This window comes from Trypanosoma brucei, chromosome 9, assembly GCF_000210295.1.
Source record: "Trypanosoma brucei gambiense DAL972 chromosome 9, complete sequence".
In the NCBI taxonomy this organism is placed as follows: domain Eukaryota; phylum Euglenozoa; class Kinetoplastea; order Trypanosomatida; family Trypanosomatidae; genus Trypanosoma; species Trypanosoma brucei.
The window spans coordinates 621,806-646,656 of NC_026742.1; the positions used below are offsets into that span (position 1 = coordinate 621,806).

At 49.5% G+C, this 24,851-nt stretch overlaps 14 protein-coding genes across 14 annotated transcripts; 13 read left to right on the forward strand and 1 right to left on the reverse strand.

Moving 5' to 3' along the window:
• Positions 1–76: 76 nt before the first annotated feature.
• Positions 77–406, forward strand: TbgDal_IX2760 (hypothetical protein, conserved; the record flags this gene model as incomplete). Its single annotated transcript, XM_011778169.1, has 1 exon — positions 77–406. One exon carries the CDS (start codon positions 77–79, stop codon positions 404–406), a length of 330 nt encoding a protein of 109 aa, XP_011776471.1.
• Positions 407–886: 480 nt separating this feature from the next.
• Positions 887–1,207, reverse strand: TbgDal_IX2770 (hypothetical protein, unlikely; the record flags this gene model as incomplete). Its single annotated transcript, XM_011778170.1, has 1 exon — positions 887–1,207. One exon carries the CDS (start codon positions 1,205–1,207, stop codon positions 887–889), a length of 321 nt encoding a protein of 106 aa, XP_011776472.1.
• A 527-nt stretch (positions 1,208–1,734) lies between these two features.
• Positions 1,735–4,548, forward strand: TbgDal_IX2780 (mismatch repair protein; the record flags this gene model as incomplete). The annotated part of the gene is made up of 1 exon (XM_011778171.1): positions 1,735–4,548. The coding sequence occupies one exon, from the start codon at positions 1,735–1,737 to the stop codon at positions 4,546–4,548; it is 2,814 nt and encodes a 937-aa protein (XP_011776473.1).
• Positions 4,549–4,955: 407 nt separating this feature from the next.
• Positions 4,956–6,422, forward strand: TbgDal_IX2790 (hypothetical protein, conserved; the record flags this gene model as incomplete). The annotated part of the gene is made up of 1 exon (XM_011778172.1): positions 4,956–6,422. One exon carries the CDS (start codon positions 4,956–4,958, stop codon positions 6,420–6,422), a length of 1,467 nt encoding a protein of 488 aa, XP_011776474.1.
• A 912-nt stretch (positions 6,423–7,334) lies between these two features.
• On the forward strand, positions 7,335–8,159 carry TbgDal_IX2800 (hypothetical protein, conserved; the record flags this gene model as incomplete). Its single annotated transcript, XM_011778173.1, has 1 exon — positions 7,335–8,159. One exon carries the CDS (start codon positions 7,335–7,337, stop codon positions 8,157–8,159), a length of 825 nt encoding a protein of 274 aa, XP_011776475.1.
• An 837-nt stretch (positions 8,160–8,996) lies between these two features.
• On the forward strand, positions 8,997–10,511 carry TbgDal_IX2810 (nucleolar RNA binding protein, putative; the record flags this gene model as incomplete). The annotated part of the gene is made up of 1 exon (XM_011778174.1): positions 8,997–10,511. The coding sequence occupies one exon, from the start codon at positions 8,997–8,999 to the stop codon at positions 10,509–10,511; it is 1,515 nt and encodes a 504-aa protein (XP_011776476.1).
• Positions 10,512–11,859: 1,348 nt separating this feature from the next.
• On the forward strand, positions 11,860–13,002 carry TbgDal_IX2820 (hypothetical protein, conserved; the record flags this gene model as incomplete). Its single annotated transcript, XM_011778175.1, has 1 exon — positions 11,860–13,002. The coding sequence occupies one exon, from the start codon at positions 11,860–11,862 to the stop codon at positions 13,000–13,002; it is 1,143 nt and encodes a 380-aa protein (XP_011776477.1).
• Positions 13,003–13,382: 380 nt separating this feature from the next.
• Positions 13,383–14,633, forward strand: TbgDal_IX2830 (actin related protein 3, putative; the record flags this gene model as incomplete). Its single annotated transcript, XM_011778176.1, has 1 exon — positions 13,383–14,633. One exon carries the CDS (start codon positions 13,383–13,385, stop codon positions 14,631–14,633), a length of 1,251 nt encoding a protein of 416 aa, XP_011776478.1.
• Positions 14,634–15,224: 591 nt separating this feature from the next.
• On the forward strand, positions 15,225–15,836 carry TbgDal_IX2840 (hypothetical protein, conserved; the record flags this gene model as incomplete). The annotated part of the gene is made up of 1 exon (XM_011778177.1): positions 15,225–15,836. One exon carries the CDS (start codon positions 15,225–15,227, stop codon positions 15,834–15,836), a length of 612 nt encoding a protein of 203 aa, XP_011776479.1.
• Positions 15,837–16,459: 623 nt separating this feature from the next.
• Positions 16,460–18,685, forward strand: TbgDal_IX2850 (hypothetical protein, conserved; the record flags this gene model as incomplete). Its single annotated transcript, XM_011778178.1, has 1 exon — positions 16,460–18,685. The coding sequence occupies one exon, from the start codon at positions 16,460–16,462 to the stop codon at positions 18,683–18,685; it is 2,226 nt and encodes a 741-aa protein (XP_011776480.1).
• A 617-nt stretch (positions 18,686–19,302) lies between these two features.
• Positions 19,303–20,010, forward strand: TbgDal_IX2860 (hypothetical protein, conserved; the record flags this gene model as incomplete). Its single annotated transcript, XM_011778179.1, has 1 exon — positions 19,303–20,010. The coding sequence occupies one exon, from the start codon at positions 19,303–19,305 to the stop codon at positions 20,008–20,010; it is 708 nt and encodes a 235-aa protein (XP_011776481.1).
• Positions 20,011–20,844: 834 nt separating this feature from the next.
• TbgDal_IX2870 (conserved hypothetical protein, unlikely) lies at positions 20,845–21,258 on the forward strand (the record flags this gene model as incomplete). Its single annotated transcript, XM_011778180.1, has 1 exon — positions 20,845–21,258. The coding sequence occupies one exon, from the start codon at positions 20,845–20,847 to the stop codon at positions 21,256–21,258; it is 414 nt and encodes a 137-aa protein (XP_011776482.1).
• A 224-nt stretch (positions 21,259–21,482) lies between these two features.
• TbgDal_IX2880 (hypothetical protein, conserved) lies at positions 21,483–22,376 on the forward strand (the record flags this gene model as incomplete). Its single annotated transcript, XM_011778181.1, has 1 exon — positions 21,483–22,376. One exon carries the CDS (start codon positions 21,483–21,485, stop codon positions 22,374–22,376), a length of 894 nt encoding a protein of 297 aa, XP_011776483.1.
• Positions 22,377–23,165: 789 nt separating this feature from the next.
• Positions 23,166–24,431, forward strand: TbgDal_IX2890 (actin, putative; the record flags this gene model as incomplete). The annotated part of the gene is made up of 1 exon (XM_011778182.1): positions 23,166–24,431. One exon carries the CDS (start codon positions 23,166–23,168, stop codon positions 24,429–24,431), a length of 1,266 nt encoding a protein of 421 aa, XP_011776484.1.
• Between the last annotated feature and the right edge of the window lie 420 nt (positions 24,432–24,851).

Below are 24,851 nucleotides of genomic sequence, written 5' to 3' on the forward strand. Positions count from 1 at the left end.
GAGTAAATTTTCAACAACAGAGGCATTGAACTCACGCGCGCTCTGCGTGTACATTGATAGCACCTTAAGTTTGGTTATGGGCGGCACCGGAGGGGGTAGCGGCCGCGCCGCCTCCCCGCGTGGGGAGTGTCGGAAGGATTATGTACAGTTGCTTCGGACGGCTCTTGGGGGCAATAAACCCGTAAGCGGATCCACAATAGCGCGACTTGTTAATCAGTACAACCCACAATATGATGTACCTTGTGGCCGGCAGGATATTGAAAACAGTCGCTACTTAAATGAGGAACTTTGCGAGTTGCTTCTGGACGATCGCCGTGCCAGCGCAAAGTATCATTTGCAAACTGACAAGAGTCTAAAAACGTTCTTGCAGCTCGTGAGCGAAAACAAGCACATTATGCGAACTTAGCTTCTTGCGAGTGTGCGCATTTGCTCGTGCTTCCTCGTCCCTCTCTTTTTTCCTCTTTTGATTTTCCCTTCCTCAAGCTTTTCCCGTTTTCTGTTGCCTGTCCGTATGGAGATGCACAAAGTGTAGCGCTCATTTGTTGGCACTACCTTATTTTCCCTTTCTTCTTTCCCCTTACTTGCTTGTTTTCTCTTGGGGGTTCTCCTTTTTCGATATGTCCTCGTGTTGCATGTTTTTTTTTTCTTTGCGATATGAGATTTCCATGTTCGAGTCTGTTGGTTTCGCCGGCCTTTCCAACATTTTTATTGTGATTTTTTTTCCCTCGCAAAACTTTTCTCCCCAGTTTTCTTTCTTTTTCTCTTTTTCTTTCCTCGAATGTATTTTAATGCTAAGGTCGTGTGTGTACCCTGCGCGCCCTTCTTCCTTTCCTTTTCACTTACCCCTATTTGATGATTTTGGATTTTTCTTTCCAATGATTCAGATCTAAAATGAGCGTTTGCAACTCTCCTTTTCTCTCTGCTTTTTGTGAGCTGTGTCAGTTCCTTTCTTTTTTTGTTTTCTTTGGGGTGGGAGGACGGTGAGATGTGTGTGAATGATGCGAAAGAAAAAAGGGGTATAGGCTAAACTAAACCAAGTACTGGAAACGGAAAGGAAAAAAACAAAAAAAAGGAGGGAGGGCTTGGGAGTAATGAAGACAAGAAGAGTCGAGAGAAAAACGGAGTATATGATTAAGAGATATGAACTGGGGAGCACACAAGTGAAGAAAAAAAACATCTGTGGCGCCTGGAGGCAGGAAAAGGCCATTAAGAGTTAGGAAGGAAAAAGAGAGATCGAAATGAGGACAGCAGCAAGAGGGGAAGAATTGTTAACAAACTCGACTACATTTGGCAGAGTAAACGAATCACGTGTAGATGGAAAACGTCGTTGGTGTGCATATGAACTGTTACACCATTCGCTACGGGAAAATTTAGCGAAGGGTCTTTTGTCCCGTACCCCCACTCTCTTGCATATTTCCACACTGTAACTAAATGTACCCATTTTATTGAATTTCCGTAGGTGTGGGCATCCATGTTATTTTACTTTATCCGCTGTTCAATACGTGTTGGATTCCCGCAATGCATGTTGCCCGTCTTCCCGCTTCACTATTATCACTCTCTTGACGTCTATTTCCCACATTCTCTCTTATACAATGTTGTCTTTACCTTTTCTTTTTGCTTATTCCCCAGGTGCCTACACCGTATCAAGTGGGGGAGGTCGTTTCGGAAGACCGTGAAGAAGGGAGGTGCGGGTAACAAGAAATTCTCAAGAACCGAAGACAGAAAGCTGGCAAAATGAGCAAACGCCGCCGTGGTGACGATGAAAGCGATATTTTCCGAAAGGCCATCGAGCTGCTGTGTCACCGCCGGGCCACAACTGAAGAACTGTCAGTTGCAACTAAGCTCACGCCTTTGGAAAGGCAGGTGGTGTGCCTCAAGGAGTCCCTTCCGCCCGATGTTATTCTGATGGTAGCGTGTGGTTACCGTGTGAAGTTTTACGGTCGTGACAGTCGCGTCGTCAGCCGCCGTTTTGGGATAATGTGCATTCAAGCAACTCCATTCGAGTATAGCAGTGTTCCTTACACAGGGGTCAATATTTATGTGCGCCGCCTGGTAGCGATGGGTTATCGTGTTGCTTTTGCGGATCAAGAGAGCGCTTCTATTCGGTCGACCAGTGGTAACTCGAAGGGGTTGTTTTCCCGGGAGATTGGGCGAGTGTACAGCCGAGGAACGATGTTGCCTGATGAGGTGGTTGTCACCGCTGGAACCCCTCAAGAAGGAAGCGCTACCGGTCAGGGGGATGAAGGGGCACCGGAGGGAGGAGATCCCGTTGGTGTGGAGGAACTTCTCCCCTTGAAGGAGGGATCTTCGGAATTGTTTATTTGCTTCTTGTGGCCCTCAACTGGGTCGGCGGGTGTGAGCCTGGTCGAAGTGACGCTTCTCAGTTTCGTCACGTACTCTCTTTCTCGTCATCACCTGTCTTCAGGGGGAGAGCTTTTGGACATACTGAATCGCTACAATATTGTTGAGGTGGTTCTGTTTTATGATGAAGACGGAGCGCGGGAGCTCGACCGGCATCAGAACGCAGCAGCTACCGACGGCACTTTGCCTCCTTTTCGCTTGTGCGGTTTACCGGAGGCGTTTTACACACCCTTAAACACAATTCTATCGCTTCATCATGGACCGACGGTTAACGGTGAAGAGGATAATAATTCTGTAACTGTCTGCACCTCGCCATTCATCGGTTCTATCGATGACTCAATTGCAGAGTATTTAAAGCCTAGTCGATTTGATACGACCTTCAGGAAAATGTGCTCTAAATCTCCGCCGTTACTTGCGCGGAGCACGGCCGGTGGGGTGGCTGAGTTGGTAGTGGAGATGCCCGGCACCACGATGAGCGCGTTGGATATATTTCACAGCAGCATTGGGCTAAAAGGTTCTCTGCTGACTCTATTGGACCACAGCCTTACGGTGCCTGGTCTGCGGCGGTTGCGTTCGTGGCTGGCGGCCCCGCTCTGCGACTTACGGGCCATTAATTCTCGGCGTGAGGCGGTGGCGTTTTTACTTCGCGGCGAAGGGGGTGACTCAGTGGTGGGCCTGCTGCGAGAGTTTGCCAAGTTTGGTGACCTCGAGGCAACACTGGGGAAGCTGCGGGCGCAGCGGTGCACTGTAACCGATTATCTTCGTTTGTTGCGTGCGGTGAAAGTGACGCATAATCTCGCTCTTGATATTTTATCACTTTGTGGCGAAGGCATGTGCGATCAGATTCGTGATGCTCTTGTTGCCGTCACGTCTGAGAATGTCGAGTTGTTCCTTCAATCGTGTAAGTGTGAGTTAAACTTGGATGCGGGTTCCCCTCAGGAGTACTACGCAGCACTTGGTTCCCCCCTACCCGACCTTTTGCAGACTCATGCTAAGGAGCGCGACGAAGTGCTACGTGCGTTGGACGTGGAGCTGGAATGCATTCGAAAGACACTCAAGTTACCTGCGTTGGAGTACCGTACAATCGCTGGCACCACATTCATTGTGGACGTGCCCAACGTAAGGGCCAATGATGCACCGAAAGAGTGGATTGTGCTGACAAGAACAAAGACTCATGTGCGATTTCACACTCCAAGAATTGTCAATCTTACCGTGGAGCTCTGCTCCGCCAAGGAACGCCTTGCCATTGCAGCAAATGAGGCATGGTTAGCGAAGCAAGCCGAGTTGGAAGGTTCTGTCGACACGATGGAGATATTTAAGAGTGTCATTAACTCTGTTGCTGTGCTTGACGCACTTCACTGTCTTGCTGTCGCATCTTCGGCCCCTGGATACACTGCTCCATCCATCTCAGACGATGAGCAGTCGATTGTGATCCGCGACGGACGCCACCCGATGCTTGAGTCGCTCATGCGTGGGGGCTACGTGGGGTGTGACGTTTCCCTTGTCAAGCACGGCGCGTGGATTCTCACAGGGCCCAACATGGGAGGTAAATCAGCTCTGATGCGTATGGTAGGTACGTTTGTGGTATTGGCACAACTGGGTTGCTACGTGCCTGCCAAGTCTGCGCAACTGCCCTTGTTTGGGGCTGTATACTGTCGAATGGGGTCAAGCGATTCTCTGCTGGAGGGAAGTTCCACCTTTTTGAAGGAGATGGAGGAAACAAGTCGGATCCTCCGCTCTGAGATTGTGTCCTCTTCGCTTGTACTACTGGATGAACTCGGCAGGGGAACGAGCAGTTATGATGGTATTGCTATTGCCGCTGCGACACTGGAGTATCTGCTTCGGAAGGGTGCAACAACATTCTTCGTGACGCACTATTCGCAACTCTGTGAGCCCTATGTCAATTCCAGCAACAACGGACTGGTGTCATGCTATTATATGGGATTTCATGAGGAAAAGATTGTGTCTGGAGAGGGCGAGGGCGAGGGGGAGGTAAAAATTGTATTTACTTACAAACCAACACTTGGGGTCACGCCTTCTAGCTTTGGTGCGCGCGTGGCCCGCATGGCTGGGTTGCCCTCTGCAGTTGTAACTGAAGCGCAGCTGATCAGCGAGGAGGCGGAACGCACTCACGACTGGTGCTTGTCTCTTCTTGAATTGCGGCGCTTCGTCAAAAACAATTCTTAGACGATAAACATAGAGAAGTCGAGTCGAATGTGTGACCATACGTACATCCATAAAGTTTTGTTAATTTTTTCACTCCGCTTTCCTTCTGTTGTTTTCCTCCTGTAGTTTTTTCCTGCTTGATTTTCTTTGGAAGTGTGCGGGGTGTAATGTTATTCTCGAATCTACAGTATCTAGCAGTATGCCGCTGCTGTTTCCTTTGTTTTATTTATTTGTTTTGGCTTGACACTGCTCGCTCTGGTGCAGTACGTTCCGTGACTGGTAAGTGCGTTTTGCTCGGCACCTTTACTGAATATATTCTACCAACGGCCTCTTCCATGTATTCCCCTCTCGTAGTAGTGTGTGTGTGTGTGTGGAAGGGTCTTAGGGCTGTAGAAGAGAGAGCGAGGGAAAGTAGGAAGTAATTTTCGATGCTTTCCCTATATGCGTACATTTTCCTAAGTTTGGTGGTGACTATAGGCTTCGTCGTCGACTATGCCACCGTTTACACTGATTTCTTTTCGTTAGTTGTTGCGCTGACAGACTCCCCCATATTCCGCCTCTTGTGCGTGAACAGCTTCATAGCGTTATCATGGGTCCTTTGGCTTGTTGCCCGCTTCACCTTCTTTGGCACGTTGAGCCGCACCGAAAGCGACGCGGTGCGGAGTGTTACGCCTGTGTATGCTATGGAATTTATTGTTTGCCCCCTTTACTTCGGTATCTCCACATTGAGTTCCGCAGGTGTGGTTTCACTTGTTACTGTGGTTGTTGCGGTTCTCCATCGACTTGCACAGGAGCGCGTATCAACACTTCAAGTGATGGAGGATCGGGTGTTACGTACACCTATGCTTGTCCGGCTGCTGATTTTCCTGTACCTTTTCTCCATGATCGACCTCTATGTTGTGTTTGATATGATTGGGAATACGGCAGAGAGCTATGGAGATCAACTGTCTATGCAGTATTGCATAGCCTTATTGTATGTACAGTTCCTTATATCCATTCTCAAGTCGTTTACGCAACTCTTCTTCACCGTGGCCACCAAGGAGTCGACGTACAACAGCCTGGCCTTCTATATGGAGATGTTTTTTTCCCTCTCCAACAATGTGGTGTTCTTCATTTCATTTCTGTACATTTGTACTTCATCGTACGTTCCCTTTCCGCTTATGCGCATGTTTTTACAAAACATGATAATGTGCGGGAAGAACGTTCGCCTCGTCGCGCGATACAGGAAACTTACGGCTCTTTTGAGAGAAATACCAAACGCCACCGAAGAGATTTTGTCCCGTGACCCGCACTGTGCTATATGTTACGATGATATGTCGGCTGATCAAACATGCAAGCAACTCCCATGTGGGCACTGTTATCATGAGGCGTGCTTGCTCCACTGGTTTGAAAAAATGTCAACGTGCCCCTACTGCAGAAGCGACATCGCTCAGCGAACCAGTGCTATGGCGGCGTATGCGAAAAGGGTTCGGGTTCCGGCGGATGCCACCACTACACCATCGGAGCAGACGGGATCTGATGCGTCAGCAACTCCGTCCCCCGAGGACGATACGACAAGCATGCCAATGCCTAGCGAGGAGGAAATGCGGAGGTCATATGAGCGGTACCTAGCAGAAATGGCTTCGCGGCAGCAGGCGCAGGGGGCCGCCATCTCAGCTGAAGCCGATGCTTCGCGCTTGGGGGAGGAGGTTTCTGCAGCATCAACCGATCGCTTGTCAGTGGTTGAGGAGATAAACAAAAGTCTCACTCAGAGTAACGCTGTCAGGTCAGTGGATGTCCCAGCAGTGAGTACGAAGGAGGCGCAACGTCTAGCAGCTTACGAGGAACACGCTGCGGCTGTAAGGGCCGCGCAAGAGAAACTACAGCAACGTCTGAAATCCATTGATGCCTCCTAGGAGTTAGTAACACGAACCTGGTGAAACGTTCTGAGAGTGTTCGCGGTTACAATTGTAATCTTTTTTGCCTTACTGGATATACACGCACCTGCAATTGCGCGTATATGTGTCCTTTCCTTTAGTTACTGTCGGGTTCTTTTTGTTCTCCGTGCTACGGTTTTTTTTTCCTTTGGGGCGTGTGGGGAGAGGGTGGCGCCAATTTAACAGCATTTGGTGCACGACAGAGAGGGGAAAGGAGAGGAGGCGTGAAGAGGAGCAAGAGCAAGCAGTTCACATGAAGCGTTGCTTGGAATGAGTGGACGAGAGTGCGTGGATGTGGGGTGAGAACAGACAGTTGAGTGCTTTAATCGCTCATTTGTTGCACTGTAGGGCGTTTGCTTCGGGGTCCTTATCAGCAAGCGAATATTCTCCCTCCTTTCATTGCAACAATGTGTCATATCATCCGGAGCGTGAAGGGTAGACACTGCGGTGGCAGTTCACCCGCCTTCGTATTCCCCCCCCCCGCTCATTTACTTACTGTGTTACCCTCACACTCGCTGATGCCTCTGTTGTACCTTTCTTATTGGATTGCTCTCATTCTTTCCTGTTTGTATACGTTCTTCCTGCATTGCTAAAGAGACTTCTTTCTGTTTCAAAGGGAGAGGGATCGCGGGTGGAGTGCTGAGGTACGGTCTATCGGAAGGAGAAGGAACTGGGACGACGTGACCTGGATCTGTTGGAAACCTCAGCAGTTGGTTTTTGATCCCTCTGGGACGTGAACAAATAAATATAAATCTGAGCTGTGGAACAAAGGCATTTGTGAGGAAAATAAAACGGGAGGGAGTGACATACATATCATCACATTTCCCACATCCAGTTTTTAACTTCGCGCCACCTGTTGAGGGGAAGTGCAGTTAGCAGTTGAAGAGCAGAATGCTCCACGGTACCCCAGTTCGTCGCGCATCCTTGCGATACCGACGCCCATACTGGATGATGTTTCTCAAGGGTGTTGATAACTGGAAGATTTACACAGTTATTCAACAGCCTGATCATCAGCGTACGGAAATGTTATATCAGGCTTGGCTTGGTGGGCTGGATCGGCCGTACACTCGGCCCAAGTGCATGGCAAACCAACCGTTGTGGTTGAGTAAGAAACGCCACATGCTCCGCAAGGAGCGTCTGGATGGACCTGAAACACCGCTGGAGAAGTACGTATTAGAATGGCACAAGAAATTTCACTCTTTTCAGGGGACCGAGCGGCCAACACCGGATGATTTGCACACGGCGCTTGATTTAGTAGAGCGGCCTCTTGATTTAAGTTACGCACTGCAATTGCTAGGCCAGTGCCGTAACTTGAACAACATTCGGTTCGCGAAGGAGACATTCCTTGTCTTCCTGGAGGCGTGTTTGCGTGTAGGTAGAAGGGACTGTGCGGAGTACGCTCTGGAGCACGCCGAACCACTTGGTTTTTGGTTCATTGACGAAGATCACCGCCGTTATTTACAGGGAGAGCAAACTTGGTATAAGCTATCTCCTCTTGACAACCTCTATTATCCAGTTGAGGAGAACGCCAAATTGAACGAGGGGCGCAAACCAATAACCCGACTGAGTCCCGCCACTGAAAGTCCGGGGTCCGGAACCGCCATTTCTGATGGGGAGCCTTCAACGGACGTGGAGGGTGAAACCACAGTGGACGACGAGATTGCCCAATTGGAGGCGGAGCTGGCGGCACTTGAGAGGGAAGGAGGTGGGAAGTGACAGCGGTTGTTAGTGCATGTCACAGCTGGAAGCAACATGCTTTCCGTTTTTGTTTGTCGCATTACATTTGGCTTGTAAGTGGCTGAATGTAACTCATTATGGGTTCAGGTTGTCTGGGCAGCTACCATCGCTGTGCTTGGTTGTGTTTTGCCCTTGTCTACTATATCGTGACTCCCTACTTTGCCTAACGTCCCTTTCCCCGTTTTCATGTACCTGAAACCTCCCTGCTTACCATTGCACTCCGTCGCCGCCCACGCTGCCGCTGCGGCGCTAATTTTTCGTCGCACTTTCTTGTTTACTTCCCTTATAGTTATCTTTATTCCATGCAAAAGCAAATATGTTGGCCCAAAAGGAAAGCCATTGTTTGCCATTTGTACAATTTGTGTTCCATGTCACAGACGAAAGTTGGGTTGTGGTCGGTTAAGTGTCTTGCGTCGCGGTTTATGGTCTTCTCTTTCCAACAGACCAGCTACAGCGATGGTATGCCAACTGAAGCCGACACGAGCGGAGAGGGTAAAGAAGCTGCGGGAAGGGGTTGCGGAGGAGTGTAAATCAACTTATCAGCCTTAGTACGCTGCATATCCTGAGTTGCAACGATGTGTTTTCACAATTCACTGTTGGTGAGTTGGCGCGCGGTCTGCGGCGTGTGTGTGGTGGTGGAGGGAAACAACGGTTATCGCTTTTTCATTTTACCCTTTTGTGGCTCGCGGTGCTGTAAACTGATTCTTGTGCATACTTAATAGTTTTCAGGTGTAATTAAGAAAGCAATCGGCAGGAAGGAGTAATACGCGTTGTTGTTTCGTCTTACTCCTTCTGGTGGCTGCTCGTTTTGCTGTGATGAGTGGGGCCATATTGGTGTATATCATGTTGCACACGGCTTACAAAACCATCAGCAGTCCCACTAGGGTTGTAATGGAGAAGTTGAACTTAGGGTGCAGAACAACATGTGACATCCGTGCTTGTCACTGTTCACCGGTGGCTGAATGCATGTTTCTTCCTTTGCTTTCACTTTCCACATTTCTCTCGATAGTTTGTGCAGCTTTGTGTTTTCTGAGGAAAATGGTTTTTGCCTTATTGGAGTTGCCTGCGGGTGTGGGGCTCTTTAAGGTGGACGGCAACAAGCAAAAACTGAAGGCACTATTAAGCTTCAAGAGTACTGCGGATGCTCTTGCCACCACAACACAAGTTGTGAATGGTGAGCTCGCGAAGCCCGTGCGCAAGTTCCTCAAGAAAAACTTTGTTGAGAAACAAATAACGGAGGAATTAGCAGTCGCCGATGCAAAGCTCGCAAAAGCCATAAAGGATGCCCTCGCTATTCAGTGCGTGCATGGTGACGACACTTTGGCCACATTCCGCGCCCTGCGCGCAAACCTTGACGACCTGCTCGAGGATGTTTCGACAGAGCAACTCAACCAGACAGCACTAGGTCTCGCGCATAATTTGAACCGCTACAAGCTGAAATTTTCCCCGGACAAGGTGGACATGATGGTGGTGCAAGCCGTAGCGCTGCTGGAGGATTTGGACAAGGAGATCAACAAATATGCGATGCGAGCGCGTGAGTGGTACGGCTGGCACTTCCCTGAATTGGCGAAGATCGTCAATGATAATATACTTTATGCGAAGATTGTGTTGGCTGCGAAGACCCGCTTCAACGTCCGCGACACCGATTTCTCTGACTTCCTTGAGGAGGAGTTGGAGCAGAAGGTAAAGGATGCGGCGATGGTGTCAATGGGCACGGAGATCGCTGAGGAGGACATCGAGAACATTTGCCGGCTTTGTAGCGAGGTTGTTGCGGCGTCGAAGTATCGTGAGAGTCTTGCCGCGTACCTCAGCTCCCGCATGCAAACAATCGCTCCAAATCTCACCACAATGGTTGGTGAGCAGATTGGCGCCCGGCTGATTCAAAAGGCGGGTTCACTGCTATCACTTGCGAAGTACCCCTCTTCCACCCTACAGATCCTTGGTGCTGAGAAGGCACTCTTCCGTGCTCTCAAGCAACGGCAGGCAACGCCAAAATACGGTATTCTTTACAATGCTCAGGTGGTGGCAAAGGCGGCTGCCACCCACAAGGGCGCCATGTCCCGCGTGCTTGCCGCAAAGGCCTCTCTTAGCGCCCGTATTGACTCATTTGGCGAGGGCGACAACTCTGCGGCACTGGAGTACCGCGGTAAAGTTGAGGAACGCCTTCGGCAGTTTGAAGAGGGTGTCACATATGGCCGTACGGGTAATGTACGAGGCAGGGGTGGTGGTATGCAGCTGCAACAGAAACGAGGACCTCCTAATGGCAATGGTGGGGGGGCTCCCTTCAAACGCCAACGGCTGGACAGCGGTGGGTTCAGGCAACGTGAGTAATAGGGAGGTGGTAGTGGTGGGGATATGGATAGGGAGAAGAACACAAGTGAAGAGGGATTTTGCGGGGAGCTGAAGGGGAGGGGAAGTGCGTTTGGACGGTAAACGGAGTGGGTTAGGGTTGAAGAGGAAACTTATGTGTGTGTGTGTGTGTATGTGAGATGCGTTAGCCAACGACCAAATAAAGCGCTGTGTGACTGAGGAGCGAAGCGGCGGAGAGGGCAAAGCAACGGTCGTTCTATTCAAGTGCATGCACATTCAAACGCAGACGATGAAACATGCCGCTGAGGGTGAAATGAGGTCACGATTAAAAAGTTGTGAGTGAGAGGACGGGAGCACTTACGTCGGCCGCCTTGCACTGCCTAGGGACATGTCGTAGCGGAAACTGGATAACGGAATGCGTGTCATTACCACGGCGTGCTGGTGCTGAGGACTAATGTAATGGACCATTACTTTGGTCTCCATGCATTTCTGGTGCACCAGCACATCACCCCAATTCCCTTATTTACGATTCTTCTATTATTTTTTGTTTCGTTTACGTCGCTCTGACTTCGTCCCTTTGTTTTGACGTTTAAGAGAAATCGATGGCCTTTTGCTGTCTCTTCGTGATTCTTAAATTGTTGTGATGAGATGTGGCGTTTTTTAAAAAGAAAAAAAATGATATGGTACGAAGAAAAGAAACCAGTGCATTCGGAGGTGGGCAACGTACAGGTATTCTTCACACAGGGAGGTAAATGTGTGAGCGTCTGTGTGTGTATATATTTAAGAAGCGGGTAAACCAAAGTGAATGAGCGAACAAAGAATTTTTGCGCCCGTATGAATTTAGCTGAAACGTAATGTTGTGAGGATCACCTCGTACGTTGTAAGGGCCTACCTATGCATTTGATTAAGTTGATAAGAAAAGAACAAGTAATTAATACACGTGATGGTCTCGTAATGTGGTGATAATCGTTATTCCCTTCCGTTATTATCGAGGTTGCTTACTTCTGAGGTGGAGTAATGCAGTTCGTCTAACTGATTTGTACGAACATTTTTTTTATTTCCTTTCCTTTTCACTTCTTCTCCACCTCGAACGTCTCGCTTCCATCGCGACTGGATTTGTTCTAATGGGATAGGCGTTTGCTTATTTCCGCGCTGTTAGTAGAGGAAGTTGCTGCTTAGGCAGAGTTGGAGGTGTGTGTGTGTGTGTGTGGCAGCGCACACGTTTGCTGTCTGTTCTCCATCCGTGCACGAGTTTTGGTTTCTTTCTCACGTGTTGTGGGCGTGAGTTCTTCTTCCTGAGGGAGCTTACCCTTCAACCGCACTGGGGCTATAGCAGTTTGTCACGTTACTGTTTGCACCCAACAATCGGATGCAGCGCTGTAAGCTTCTGCGTTCTATTGATTTTAGCGGCGTTCGGCTACCCCGAAAGTACATATCTATGGGTGGATGGTGCGGCCCTGCGTTGTTGCTCGGCAAGGTGGGGCTAAGCACTGAGGCCTATCCTTTTGACTTTAGCCGGTGTACCTTCGATGGTATTTTACATTTCATCCAGAACGGTTTCTCGTGCGGCTTTTACCCACCGGAGCCGCCTCCATATAAACCTGAATGCGTTGGCATTTGGGTTTTATTTCGCGGACTGCATACAGCCTTTGCTCACTTCGACCTTAACGATCCCAAAATAAAGGCCCAGTTCAGTCGCAAGATGGCTCGTTGGAACAACATCATTGATAAACCAGATATGCCGGTCACCTTCTTTCGCTCTATAGTTTCCCGCGATCCTCTGGAGGAGGTTCATCTCATGCCCGCAGTTGAGGCCGCCATCGCGGCGCGAAACCCCTCTCTTGACTTTCGCATTGTTATGATTGCACATGATCAAGGTCTTGTTGCCCGCAGTGTGGAGCTCAAACCACTCTCCAAGAGGATATCGCTGTGGGTACTGACATATACTCGCGACGATACCTTCACTCTCTTTGACCGCTCGCAGGAGGCTTATACTGATATTGTTTTGCACAGTGTCAACGAGGAGAACTGGCCGCTCGATCCAACGACGGTGCCACAGCCCGTCGGACTGACGGAGTCCGAGGCGGATTATCAGCAGTGCGTTTTGCGGAAGGCTGATGGAACAGACGTAAGTTTCGAATCCTTAACGGCCAGTGGGTTTCCATGGCGCAGCCATACCAACCTTTCTCTTATCGACGGTGTGGCTAGTGTGGGCGGCACTTGCACTGGTATTGGTAGCACAAAGTGCGTTGGTGGACGCTGCGCGTTTTGCAGTAACACAGATTATCACAAGGCTGGGCGACCGTTTCACAGTGAGCGTCCCTTCACGATAGAGGAGGATGAGTTGATACTGGTTCATCTTTACCGCATCCTCACCGGTGGGGACAAAGTAGAGGCAGTTGAAGACCTTGCTCACCAGATGAAACGGGGTGCGTTTGAAGTAATCTGTCGAATTCAGCATTTGACAAACTCCAGTGTGAAGATAATGGATTACTCAAGTGATGGAGCGTGAAGGTGTTAGGTGGGTAGATGTGCTCGTCCGCACATTAACTCTACCTTGCCAGGTGCCATCTCAGCTCACCATACGTTTCTTATATTGGTTCATACATTCATTATTTTTGTTTCTACTACTGGGTTGAATACGAGTTGTAATATTACTTCCCAGTGTGTACTTCTTGCGTGCATGTGCCTGTTTCGGGCTTTGCATGTGTTTTTTATTGGCGTACTGGTTCTGCCCTATGTAAACAGTGAGTCAGCTGTTGTGTCCGCTCTCACTGGGCTGTGTTCATAGTATCATATAGAAAAGGAAAAGGGTAGCAGAGTGAAGTGGAGTGGAGTGGTAAAGAAAAAAAAAATCGGCGGCCAGCTAACACATTAGGATTGCGTGCCGGCATGGCCTACCCGGTAGTTGTAATCGACAATGGGACAGGCTACACAAAGATGGGCTACGCTGGAAACGAGGAACCGACATATATAATCCCAACCGCTTATGCGGATAATGAAGCGTCACGCCGTCGGTCCCATGATGTTTTTAGTGATCTCGACTTTTACGTTGGAGATGAGGCACTTGCTCACTCTAGCTCTTGTAACCTTTATCATCCGATTAAGCACGGTATTGTTGAGGACTGGGACAAGATGGAGCGGATATGGCAGCACTGCGTATACAAATACCTCCGCGTAGATCCTGAAGAACATGGCTTCATACTCACTGAACCCCCTGCAAATCCCCCAGAGAACCGCGAACATACGGCGGAAGTTATGTTCGAAACCTTTGGTGTGAAGCAGTTGCACATTGCGGTGCAGGGTGCGCTAGCGTTGCGAGCGTCGTGGACGTCAGGAAAGGCGCAACAATTGGGTCTTGTGGGGGAAAACACGGGTGTTGTTGTGGATTCTGGCGATGGCGTGACGCACATCGTGCCTATTGTCGATGGTTTTGTAATGCATAACGCTATCCAACATATCCCACTTGCGGGGCGGGACATCACGAACTTTGTGCTCGAGTGGTTGCGCGAGCGGGGCGAGCCGGTGCCAGCTGACGATGCGCTATACTTAGCCCAACACATAAAGGAGAAGTACTGCTACATCGCACGCAACATAGCACGGGAATTTGAGACGTATGATAGCGACCTTCCAAATCACATTACTAAGCACCACGCGGTGAACAGGAAGACAGGGGAGTCATATACGGTAGATGTCGGCTACGAGAAGTTTCTCGGACCCGAGATGTTCTTCAGCCCAGACATATTTAGCAGAGAGTGGACGTTGCCGCTCCCCGATGTTATTGACAAGGCCATTTGGTCCTGTCCAATTGACTGTAGGCGGCCGCTTTATCGCAACGTTGTACTTTCAGGTGGGACAACGATGTTTCCCAAATTCGACAAACGGCTACAGAAGGATCTGCGTGCACTCGTGAGTCGTCGCGCAAAGAAATTCACAAAGGCTCTTGGGGACCCCAGTAAGCAAATTACGTATGATGTCAATGTGGTGGCGCATGAGCGGCAGCGGTATGCAGTGTGGTACGGTGGAAGTATGCTTGGGATGAGCCCAGACTTTGCAGCGGTGGCGAAGACAAAGCAGGAGTATGACGAACACGGTCCATATGTTTGTCGGCGGAACAACATGTTCCACTCTGTTTTTGAGTAGTGGAACGTTATTTCCCATTGCTGATATTGTTCCGCTTTACTTGTGATTCCCTCCCCAGTTGTACATGAATAAATATTTGCTTTTGTGCACGTGTTTGTGCCTCTACCTGTGGCGAGTCCAACCCACCCACCCCCCCCTGCTGGGGGCTGGGGGCTCAACAGGCTGCAACTTTGTCGTGTAAAAGCAGTTTTTTTATAAAAAAAAATGTACTGTTTTGTGGGTTTGTGGAAAATAGATGAACTCCCACCGAGGGGAAAAAATTGTCCTCGACGGCCACAGTACGGGTAATACATGAGTCGTTTGCCTCTTTTTACTTTTGGTGTTGCTTGGAACTGTTGTCATATGCGCAGCGGCTGCATCTTGCAGTTGCAGTAGGGCATATACAGTGCGGCGTGAGGTAGAAAAAGGAAGTGTTTGTGCACGGTGTGTGCACGTGTACCTTTGTTAACGACGTCCGCCTCCTCATTGTTCCGCAAACTCTTCGCTCCTGAGGAGGTTGCCGCGGCGTATGCAACGCTCCAGGAGTCTCAACTATTCGACAAGGCACCATCTATTTTCCGCGTGAGTTGGCGTAACGATGGTCAAGTGCCAATGCGCTCTAAGATGGAACTGTCAGTCCCACTGCTTCGCATGCGGACCGGTGCAAAGCATGAAATTCCCTCGGCACTGCTACTAGTTGCTCAAGGTCTCGAGGCTGCGGCAATGGATTTTGCTTACGGTATAGCGCAGCAACCGTCCATGCAATCTTGGGCGGGTGAGGACCTTCTCAAGGACATTGGACGACGTTCTGTCTTTCGAATATGGCGGTACGACGCTGGTGTTGGGTGTAGACCTCATTACGATCCTGGAATTTGCACTGCGCTTTTGAAAGCTTCTGCTGGGGGGTTGGAATTTGGCAAATATCCATGCAGAAGCCATGGTAATGATGAAAATACGTTGCTGCAACCCGACTGGTTTCCTCCACAACTGCCGGTGGATACTGCCGACACCATGGTGTTGGCGGGGAACATGACAGGACTCCTATCAAGAGGTGCGATTCCCGCCGTGCTGCACCGCGTGCGCTCCGACTGGGCCGACCATGCGGACTCCAAACGTTATAGTCTCGTTGTAGAGCTACGCCCGGCGGAGCCTAACCGTTGGTATAAACTATTTGGGCATTGCAGCGTCGCTCACGGCTGCGTTCCTCTTAGAGGATGCGGCTAAGAGGTAGTTCACCCCAGCTCCGCGCGTATAAGCAATACACTCTGTGAGTCTCATTGAGCATAGCTTTGCCAGTAGTGTTACAAAGCAGTGAATGTGTGTGTGTGTGTGTGCGTGGGGGTTGGGCGGTGTAAAAAAGGAGTGTGGATGAGAGTAGCCTCCCTTCGTGTATTTCTGCACCCTCACCTAGTGCCCGTTCATGATTTATGGGATTAGCTGTCGTATTATGATCATGGGGAGGGTCTGGTGCGTGTTGTGTTAACGGACGCAGCTTCTCAAGCAAAACCTCACTTAACTTGTTCAACTTTGGGCATATTTTTGTTCCTTTGTTCTTAACTGAGTGCATGCTGTTTCCTTTCTTACCTTCTTAGTATTGCATTAAGGAAGAAAGTTTTCCTCCCTTTGTAGATTTGCAGAGATTTAGTAGAGTGACGAACAAGTGTGGATTCCCACACTTTTTTGTTATCGTCCATTCCTCGAAGCATATACTTGCGCCTGTGTTTTAATAACAAAGAGGCCTAATCAAATAAGCAATTTCATCAATACTCACGTACATATACATATCATTATCTTGATAGTGTCATTAACGGGCTGTTCACTTCTCTTTTACTCATCGAGTCGGCGATATGATGACAAAAACCTATGGGTCGAAAAACCCGTCTTCCAATGTGCCCCTTCATTTGGCTGGACCGCCTCCCTTTGCCTTCTCAGACGGACGCGCGCCGACCCGGGGGAACATGCGAAGTTTTCCAACGCCTTCATCAGCCGGGCTTTCGAGCTCGGTGCACCTCCCGCCCCGATCCCAGGGCAGCGACAGGCGGTCGCTTGTTTTGAGCGAGATCAGTGGTGCGAGTGACCAACTTCTAAGGACTCTGCACCGTGAATTGTGCAATCTCTCAGCGCACACTGAATCGGGTGTCTCGAGATCGTGTAGAGGTGAGAGCACTAACCGTGACAGTGCAAGTCCATCCCGTGCCAACATAACAGGACATGGCTTCGACGAGCAGGCACCTATATCCCAGTTATCAAGCGAAGAGGTACGAACTGCCCTCTCTCTGATAATTCACAAACAGAACCTAGACCTAAAGTCGAGACACCAGCGCCTGAGGCAACTTGCTGAAGAGAATAAAAAAGGAGATACAATGGGAACGTCATCTGACGGCGGTGTTCTCAGCGAACCATGTTGCTTGGTGTTGCACAGAATACTTGCTGAGGCACGCCGCCGGTGGATGCGTATTCTTTCCTCGCGTGTGCAGGGGCTGAAGAAAGAATTGCCGGTGAGGGAACATCCACAGTCTAATGATGCCCATACTACGAGCGGTGTGAGCAATGCTAATGCCCTGGATGACAGCATTAGCGGTGTTGACAGTGACGAAGAAATGGAGTGGTCAGTAGAACATCTGTACGAGACACTGGTGTCTGGTCTCAATAGCACTGTGACGGAGGAGTTGATCGTGGCAGAAATACTGGGGGGAGACACGACGGCGTTACACGATGGTATCGACGCCTTTGGGTTGTTAACTGTGTTTCGCGCACCTGTTCAGGCAATGCTGGTCCAGCACCAGGAAGCTCTGGCACCGAGTCTCTCTACGCTCCGCCAATATTTCGCAGCGCTTCATCCGTCAGCGGGTTGCCCGCGGGCTCACGGGTCAGCGAGCCGTGCGGCTGCTTGCAGTGCTTACAGCCAATTGAATGACTTCTTGAATCCTGGTGGTAGCACCCCTAAATCGGTGGCGGCCGCACTGCGAAGAGGTGCGAGTCCGTCGATGCGGCGTCTGCTCTACGCACGAGCACTTCAGCTGCAATTGGTCGTGTTGGAGGGTGGCTCAACAAACAATGCGCCCGGGGAATTGCATGGTAGCAACTGTGGAGATGTCATTGGAAGGTGCGTCTCTTTCGGAACGTCTCGAAATCTTGAGAGCATGAGGCGGCGCGTACACCACAAATACGCTGTGAAGGGAATGGAAGTTACCGTTAAGGTACTACAAGCTGTTGTGAAAGTAGACAACATGCAAAGCGTGGGTGACAGCGACAGGTACTTCATCTTCTTGGACGAAACGGAGGCGCTTGGAACCACATTAATTGTGGACAAGGATGTGTCCGATGTGCATCTGAAGTCTACTCTGGCACAATTGGGGCGACCACCGGAGCAAATTGAATCATATTTGGTTTACCTTCTTCACGCGGACGTGCCGTCGGCTGACGCGGGGCAACAGCGCACCCAACAGCAGCATCAGCAAACAAAAACACAGCACCTTCTCCCCTCGGGATTTTTTCCCGTTGAGAAGTGCACGTTGCTCATCGCACCTGTTTGCTACATTACAGGCGACACGACGGAGCAATATAGTCTCGTCGTAGCGCTTTTTGGGCAACTGTGGTGTCGCCTGCAAGGCCCCACTCCGGAGCTGGCGCAGTGCTGTTGGATATTCGAGTCTTTGGTTGTACGCTTTGCCGCGCCTGCGTGTCTGCATGCAACGCGTGCTCTTCGGTACCCACCACTGCGGCTGGCACTTCGGTGGATGATGACAGCCTTTGCGGATGTGCTTGAACCGAATGAGCTGCTAAACCTGTGGGATCTTGTCCTCTCTTATCATATCGAAGAGGTATTCAGTGGTCACACATCTTTAAGTTTGCCGATGTGTGCGTGTGGCCGTTCGAGGGGTTCTCAAAGGTTGCTTCCAGCGCCGTGTGCTCTGTGGCTTTTGCCCATAGTCGCTGCAAGCATATTTGTATACCGGGCCCCCCTGGTGGAACGTTGTGGAACTGCCGAAGAGATGTTGCTGCTTTTTACTACCGGTCATCATTTACGGTGCCGGCCGCTGTTGCAATACCTTCTGTTTATGGCGAAGTGATGTTAAAGCGGACAGGAAAAAAGGATAGTAGGGATGACGGTGTAGGTTCGCAACATGCTACTGAATACTCAAAATATGTGTATGATGTCGGTGGTTCGTTTGTGAGAGTGTGCTTATGCTGTTGTATCTCTTACTCTCTACATTCCTGTAGTTTTTATCTTTCGTCGTGGAGAGCGTTAGTTGCGTGTAAGTGGAAAGTTTCGGCGTGTATCTGGTGCGTGTATGTGTATATATATACATGGGAGGAGGAACCTTATTTGATCCGATTGCCTGTCACACTTCCTTCCCTTTCTTTTTCTTCGTCGAAATTCTTCCCACTAAGGGAAGTAATAAATGTATCGTTTTATTTTCTTTTTTTATTCTTGTGCTACCCACCATTTGCTGCGCAAATATTTAGAGGAATTTTCTTCGTAGCACATGGGGAGTGTTCGAATAGGTCGTCATTACTCACCTTTGCCTGCTAACTTGTTTTTGTTTCATATTGGGACATTCGTTGTCGCTTTGATTACCCGAACGAGTGCCACTGTTCCTTGTTGGGAGAATGGCCCCTATCAACTTTTTCATGTTTTTAACTCTTCCGTTCCCTTTTCTTTATCGTCTATTCTTAACTTCCTTCAATGTCTTGCGGTCAATTAACATGTGCTGATAAGAGAAACTTCGTTGTTATTATGTCTATTGAGAGGCTTCGGCGTGAGGTTGAACAGCAGGAGCGCCGCGTGGCCGCCTTGCGAGAAAAAAAGGTCCGTCGCTACGCCGTGTTGTCGCAGGTGCGTCTTCTTATGAATACCACAGATCCCACAAGCTTTACTGCTTTGAGCAACAGTTTATGGCAGTTACTGCACGATATGGCCGCTGCGGAGACACTTGCGGTTAATGGTGATGATCCAACCATTACTGAATCGGTGGCTCGCAGCGCATCCGACGGCCTTTTTAGCAAAGAGATGGAGCAACGTATAATGCAGGAGGAGGAACCACCGTTGAAGGGAGAATGGAGCTATGAGGATGAGGATGAAAGTGTGGACCAAAAGAAAAGAAAGAAAAGGCGCAGAAGGCAAAAACAACGCAAAGAGCGACTAGGCGGAGTTGAGGCAACGGGTAGGACTTTGGCATTAGCGGAAGACAACGCAAGAAGTGCCCTTCTGGCCGCTGTGGATGCGTTGCAACTCGATGGTGCTCCACAGCAGGTAGTTGGTGTACCGGAATGGCTTGCAGACGTTGAGACCACTGAGCCGGGGGAATTGTACTCAGGCGGTAAAAGTGACGGTAGCGATAAGGAGGAAGAAAATGTCTACTCAGATGATTTCGATGAACTTAGCGATGATTAAATGGATAACAACGCGAGTTAGAACCGATGACCGTCTTTCTGCGTCTTGTTTTCATTGCGATTGTTAACGTGATCTTTGCCAGCATCAGGGCACGTTCGCCTCCTTCACGTATTGTTCAAAAAAGGGGGGGAATAAATTACCCTTAGCAGGTTTTAGCGGCGTAGAGCTGATTTTGCTTCGTCAGTGTTTGTACCAACGTTATGTTTTCCCAGAAATTGCCTCTGCGGCGTAAATTGGAACAAAACTGTGTATCCTCCCCCTTTGACCACCTGGATGGTTTCGTGTGTGCAAACGCATGCATATATATATATATATATATATATTAGCACACGTGTTCTCACACGCAGAAGTCATATTGTTGGAGCTTTCGACGCTCCTTCACTGTAAGATTACCGTCGTTTTTGTCTTTGACCTTTAAGGCACACAAATTTCTGTTTTTGGTCCGCTTGCCAAAACCTTTCCAGCAGGCAACGGCTGCAGCTCATTTGTTTTCCATGGGTTCTTTCACGTCTGCGGGCCACTCGTGCTGTATTTTGCGGGAGGAGTGGATGGCATCATCAAGTACGATGGACACTGTTGCTGTTCGGTAGGTGGTGACTGTGACGAAGCAACTGTATTTTGCTGTGTGGCTTAAGTGCGGAACTCACGGGGTTTTGTCACAACAACCATCGGCTTGCCAGAGGTGGCACTGACGGGAAAAGTATCGTCACGCTTAGTCTGTCGAAAGATTCGGAAAGCACGTGTTACGGTGTTTTGCTGGGTTCACAACCACGGGAACGTGAATGATGAGTCGCGACCCGTCGCCGTTGAAGTAATCAAAGTATAAAGGGACAGATGCTTCGAACTCTGTTGCAATTTGCACCACGGCAACTCTTTTCCTTCTGTGTTCGAGAGTGTGGTATCACCACCGAACATATATTTTGGTATTTCCCTGTGCACATTTCTGCCCTTTACCTCCGTACTTTCCCATGTGAATTGGCCCCGTGGGGCTGGTGTTGTTGGACTTCCACCCCCCTCTTGTTCACTTTATCAGAATTGCGTAACTCTTTGGTTCAGTTCTTTTCCATTTCACCTGTTTTTATTTTTGATCATTGTTTTCGTTTACTTCCTGTGCTCGGACGTGCTGCCGGAAAATGGATGGGTCTCACAGATCATTTTCCAGTGAACGTTTTGTCTTTTCACCGTGCGGCTGCCGCCATCCAATTCAGCGAAAGCATCATGCACCATGATAAAGGAATAATTTTATAACGTCTGATCCTTACGGCGCTTCAGGTCATGTTTGCTCCATTTTCTCCTTTGATAGTGCGACTTATAGTGAGCTTTGACCATGTATTTTATTTTTTCCCTATAAAACATCTGACCTCTCCCTGCCCTGTACACGTGGGAGCGATTTATACTAGTATTTGTTGACACTATTGTCTCCGCCTTTTTCTTCCTAATCCTTTTTCCATATCGTTGGTAGAGCCAACATAATGATTTACAGCGATAACAACAATCCACGCGAGGACAGCGTATTCCTCCGCGTGAAGCGGGCCGTACGTTGCGGAGGTCGCGGACCTGTTACGGGCCCCATTCAAATGGTGGATTTTCTTCGCGACTTCCGCTGCTTGGAGGAGGAGCAGCGTGCCTCTGGTAGGAAAGGGGTGACTCACAAGCAGTTCGTAAAGCTCATGGAACAATACGGTACGAAACTGCGGGAAGGCGACGCTGCATACCTTTGTAAGGCCTTCGATGACGATAATGATGGTTACATCAATCCGGAGCGTTTTGTCCGTCACTTTACTGGACTTAACCAGCGGCGTCATAATGCCGTTCTTCGTGCATGGGCATCACTGCCAAAAGACGCGAAAGGTCGCGTACGGCGGAATCATTTGAACGAGCGTTTCTCTGAGACCGTCACGCACGGAGACGTTTGGGGGACCTTTTCCTCTACCGTTCCACGGGAGGCGCAGGCTAACAATGCCGATGATGATAGTGATGATCCCACGCTGTGCTTTGAGGAGTTCCTCGCATTCTACGCCGCTGTTAGTGTAGAAATTCCTGTAGATGAGAAGTTTGAACTCTTCTTGCTGAGGGAGTGGTGTGCCGATTCTTCAAGGGCTCCCGTCATGAACTCGACTTTGCGGGAATGGGGGCAGGGCGGTGATCCTCTGGCGATTGGGAAACCGCTATACGTACAGGATGTTCTCGACCGCCCACTAGGGCTCTCCACGAAGAGCTATAATTATGAACACATGAAACGTGTCCACCCTTACATCCCCCCGTTGCCACCACTTCAGCTACCATATTTGAGCACGATGCGGAAGGACTACCGTGAATTTTCAACAGAAGAGCGCGCCTTGTCGAATACACTGCACGGGAGGTAAGCCTGCTTTCTCCCCATGTTCACTGATTTTTCGCCTCTCTTTTCTTAGAATGTTCCATAGGTGTATAGTTGCCGTGACATTATTCTTTGTTTGTGGTGGTGGTGGTGTGTGTTTGCACATCTCTCCTTCATTTATTCATTGCATCCGTTTCTAGAGGCATGAATTTCTGAACCTAGGGTAAATGGTGGAATGTGACGGAAGGACAAGGAATAATGCACTTGTGTGTGGATTTGTGTGGAATAAAAAAAGGAAGCAGGTACCACTGAAGCGATATGGGTGGGGAGTATTGCTCCCCACAGCTTACCATCTCCTCCCATGCGCTTGATGTTTATTTCCTCATTTTCTTCTTTTTCCTTCGCTGTTTTCACTACCCGTTCTGGTGTCGCCGCGGGACCGCTTAGCGATGGCAAACCGTGCTTGCTATTAGTTTGTCTGCTTTGCTGCTCGCGCCTTGCTGACCAGTTCGTCGTGGATTGTGTGAAGGTTCGCTTTCAACCACGCATTAATAGTGACACATACCTATTTTTCTTTATCTGTACCATTCGCTATTATTTTCCTCCTTGCGCCTGCCGGCATCCAATGCATTGCTGTCTTCTCCCTTTCTCGCCTGGTGGCACATGTTCAATCATCATTTAAAAAAAACAGTAGGGGGCAACTCTGGCCTCACTGAGCGATTTGGAGGGAGGAAAGGACGAGGAAAATACCAAAGGCAAAAGAGTGGAAGGTAAATAGCCCGATATATTTGGACTGACATCAGGGGTACAACAGTGTCCGTATCGACGTGCAAAAATGCGTATCCCGGAAGGCACTGCTAAGATTCTCGCTAAGGTTCCGCTTCCCGATGAGGTGGCCGTCGTGCACCGAAACGCGGCCGTCGTCGACATTGGTGCTTGCAAAACTCGCATTGGGTTCGCAGGGGATGATATACCACGTGTCAACGAGCCCACGTGCGTTTTGCGTGGGGGAGAGCAGGAGAGCACGTTGTACTTGCGAAAGGCATACGACAAGCGGGCGATAGGTGACACCGTCCGCGTTATCGAAGACAAGGAGGTGAATTGGGATGCCATGGAACTGTTACTGCAGCATTTGGATGACATACTACACCTAAGCAATAGCGAAGTCCCAACACCTTTGTTGCTAACGGAGAAGATGCTCGTTCCCCGCGCCCACCGTCAACGGTTGGCGGAGATGCTGTTTGAGAAACATAATCTGTGTTCCGTTTATTTTGCACCGAGTCCCGCCCTCGCGCTCTATGCCTCGGGTGTGTGCAGCGGCGTATCAGTGGAAATGGGATACGACGCCTGTCACGTGGTGCCTGTGTTTCAGGGTTGTCCCATGTTTCATGCCGTGCATGCATTGGAGTATGGGGGTAAACTGTGCACGCAGTACATGATGAACACGGGTCAGCCACTTCCGGATGTTGTGCATCCCCGCCACCGGGTGGATGTGTGGGAACATATAAAGGAGAAAAATTGTGAGACATGCCCCAGCAGTACCGCCTTCCGCAGGGCGGTAGAGATGGAGGCAAACATGAATAGTAGTAATGAAGAAAACGAGGATTACTCCGGTAGAAACAAAAATGTGGTTCACCACAAGTTACCGGATGGCACGATCATTTCTCTGGGCTCGAGTCGGTTTGTCCCATCTGAGATGTTGTTTGATCCCTCGCTTGCACCAACCACCGAGCACGAAAGCAACCACAAGTGGGTAGAACATTTCGAATACTTACACACGTATGCTTTCCCTCAGGGTATTCATAGGCTTCTCGTCGATTCGGTGCGGAAATGCGATACCGACCTTCAGGGGTTGCTGTACGGCGCGCTACACCTGTCAGGAGGTTGCTCACTTTTAAGTGGCCTCCCTGAGAGGTTGCGGGATGATGTCGCATCTATTACGGCTCAGGCTGTGCACGTAGAGGCGCAAACGGAGCGAAGGGACGCAGCGTTTGTCGGAGGTTCCATTTTAGCATCGCTTCCGACATTCCAAAATTTTTGGGTTACCCGTGCGGAATACACCGAGTTTGGTGCCGGTGCGGTGCTGCGGCGAGGTTTGTGAGGCATGATTCCACAGGAGGGTTGAGTGAAGTGATGTGTAGAGTGAAAGCATGAACGATATGTGCTGCTTGATCACATGTTCATGGATGTGCACGTATTGGGTTTGTGCATCGTGACATATAGATGTATGTATATATATATATATATAAACATGTTTGCATGTGGTACAGCCACTAGAGTCATTACAGTACAACCTGTTTGACGCCTTATGTGTTGCACATCCTGCGCTTCATCTCATGGTAGTGTTTTGACACGGTGGCAATCATCGGCTTCTTTTTAATTTTTATTTTGACTCCTTTGGGTTTGTGAAACATTCTGCTTCTATTCAGGGTTGGAAAAGTTGTAGGACACAATATTTTTTCTTTGGCCATAGGAATTTGAGCAACTTGGCGCCTTTTCCCCTGTTGCCGGAACTATTTTG